This window comes from Urocitellus parryii, chromosome 13 (assembly GCF_045843805.1).
Source record: "Urocitellus parryii isolate mUroPar1 chromosome 13, mUroPar1.hap1, whole genome shotgun sequence".
Classification (NCBI taxonomy): domain Eukaryota; kingdom Metazoa; phylum Chordata; class Mammalia; order Rodentia; family Sciuridae; genus Urocitellus; species Urocitellus parryii.
Genome location: NC_135543.1, coordinates 53,868,814 through 53,870,961, shown reverse-complemented (window position 1 = coordinate 53,870,961; position 2,148 = coordinate 53,868,814). Strand labels below are relative to the sequence as shown.

The following is a 2,148-nucleotide window of genomic DNA, read 5'->3' as shown; positions in this document are numbered from 1 at the left end:
CCTCCATATAGCATAAGGGAATAAAACCAAGTGGACATAACTCAAAGACTCCACCATATCTATTATTATTAACATTATTTTGCTAGGAATTACACACAGCTTCTACAGAAATACAACAAAACTGCCCAAGATTGGTTTTCTTTCTAGCTTTCTAAGTTGTGTGCATTAAAAAAAAAAAAGAACATAAAATAGTCATAAAATAAGAATCAAATATGTACAAGAAGCATTAACAAGACATTAGCCTATGCATGGGAGTTCTTTTTTTCCCTCAGAACACAATGATGTTCCTGAAGACACAAATCTTGTTTAATCATTTTTGTTTCTTCTGTAAAACCAAGTACTGTCTTAGGCCTTATGCATTCGTTAAGATTATGTGTGAGTGTGTGTATGAGATATATATATGGCGGGGGACAGAGGGATACGTTTTTAAGTAAGTTCCAGTCCAGTGCCTGGATTTCTTGGACCAAAAGGCACCATCTGCAAGGCTTCTGTGAAATAAAATGTGTAAAAACTATATAGTTCCAGACATACATGTTAAAATTCGGTCACCAGGCACACTAACCCTTAGAAGTTGCCTCTTTGGCCTCAGCTATCCCAATCAGTGTGTGGACCCTTCTTGGCTGTTTTTTAAAGCGGTCAGAAGCAGTCTTCCGAGAGGACGACTTGAGTCTGAAATGTCTATTCAAATTCTTACAGATCAAATAACGTCTTTAATGAACAGCAAACTTGGGTTGTAGCTGGGTTGCTGGGAAGTGCAAAGGCATTGGGGCTGGCCAGAACAGATGGTGCCCAAGTTTCAGACAAGGCCAGGAGCCCAGAGCTACTTGTCAGACAAAGCCAAGCAGGCCCAGGTTCGTGGTGCGAGCAAGCCGCAGCTGTCCCTCCAACACCGGGAGTCCCGGCCGGACCGTTTCCTACCCATTGCGACCAAAGGCCCGCTTCAGCGCGTCCACGAAGCGCTCATACTGACCCAGGATGGGGCTCTCCCTCTCGATGTAGGGGACCACCCACTCCTCCGCCGGCCCAGAGAGGCGGCTGATTACAAATGCCACCTTTAGGGTGTCATTCGAATATCTGGTCTCGAAGAAGTTCACGTAAGATGCTGCTTGGATCAGAAAATCGGGGAGCCGAGCGGGGTCGCCGTTAAACGTCTCGGGAAAAACCACCGGGCAGGTGGGCGGACGCACCTGGGCCAGCAGGTTGGCTTTCTCGCACAGCAGGCGCCGGACCTGGTCCATGAGCTCGTTGTTTTCCCTGCGCAGCGCATGGTTCTGGGTCAGCAGATCCTGCATCATGACTGCCAAAGCGTCCATCCCAGGAAAGCCTCAGTAGGCCTCACTCCCTGCCGGGCTCCGACCCCGCCGCCGCGTCGCCGGAAGTGAGTCCTCGGGGGGTGTGTCCTGCCGGCAGCACGGACCGCACTCCGCGGAATCAGAGGGCCTAGGCTTTAGGACGGCGAGGAAAGGTCTCCGGCGCTAGTGGAGGGGGAAGTGGGAGTCAAGGACGCTGGAGGCGGCGCACCGGAGCAAGAGGAGGAAATCTGGGGAACTAAGGAACGAATCCTTTGGCCCTAGGGCCGCGCTCGGCGGAAGAATCTGACTGCGTGGCGGCGTACTCTTACTTCCGGCATTCTCCGGAAGCGGGGCGGGTCCGCAGATACTTAAAGGGAAAGGCAGTCGCACGGTGGAGTGAGGCTGCGGTTTCCCGCTTGCTCCTGGTGATACGTAGTAGTCATAATATTTATGGCATTCGTTCGTTGCTCTGAGGTTTTATTTGTTTTTCCCAAGGCCTCCCAGCTACAAGAGGGAAATTCCAGCGAAGCCCTCTGTGCTTACGTAGACTATTCCCAGGGCTCCCATTCTGACTGGGGGGCTCCAGAAAGATTGTGCAGAAGCACAAGGAGCTGCTGTCATTTACAGAGTGCCCCTTCCGTGCCCATCTCATTTAAACGTCCCGATTCTATGAAGTTAATGCTGATTTTCTAAGTCAAAAAGGCTGCTCTGTAGTATATAACTGCTGGGGATGAAAAGTCAGTGGAACGTCGGGAGAGTGCCAGGTCTTTCAAGATGAACGTCAGCTTCAAGTGGTGGGCAGGGACCGCAGATCGGGAAGAAAACACATTCAACTGAACGCTGTCCGTGTTTCTAT

At 50.6% G+C, this 2,148-nt stretch overlaps 1 protein-coding gene across 1 annotated transcript; it reads right to left on the bottom strand.

Moving 5' to 3' along the window:
- Window positions 1-914: 914 nt before the first annotated feature.
- LOC113186906 (protein LDOC1-like) lies at window positions 915-1,313 on the bottom strand. The gene has a single exon (XM_026394506.2). It carries the CDS (start codon window positions 1,311-1,313, stop codon window positions 915-917), a length of 399 nt encoding a protein of 132 aa, XP_026250291.2.
- Between the last annotated feature and the right edge of the window lie 835 nt (window positions 1,314-2,148).

Coding starts and splice junctions, on each gene's coding strand:
- LOC113186906 (XM_026394506.2), bottom strand. CDS start 1,313: ATGGACGCTTTGGCAGTCATGATGCAGGATCTGCTGACCCAGAACCAT.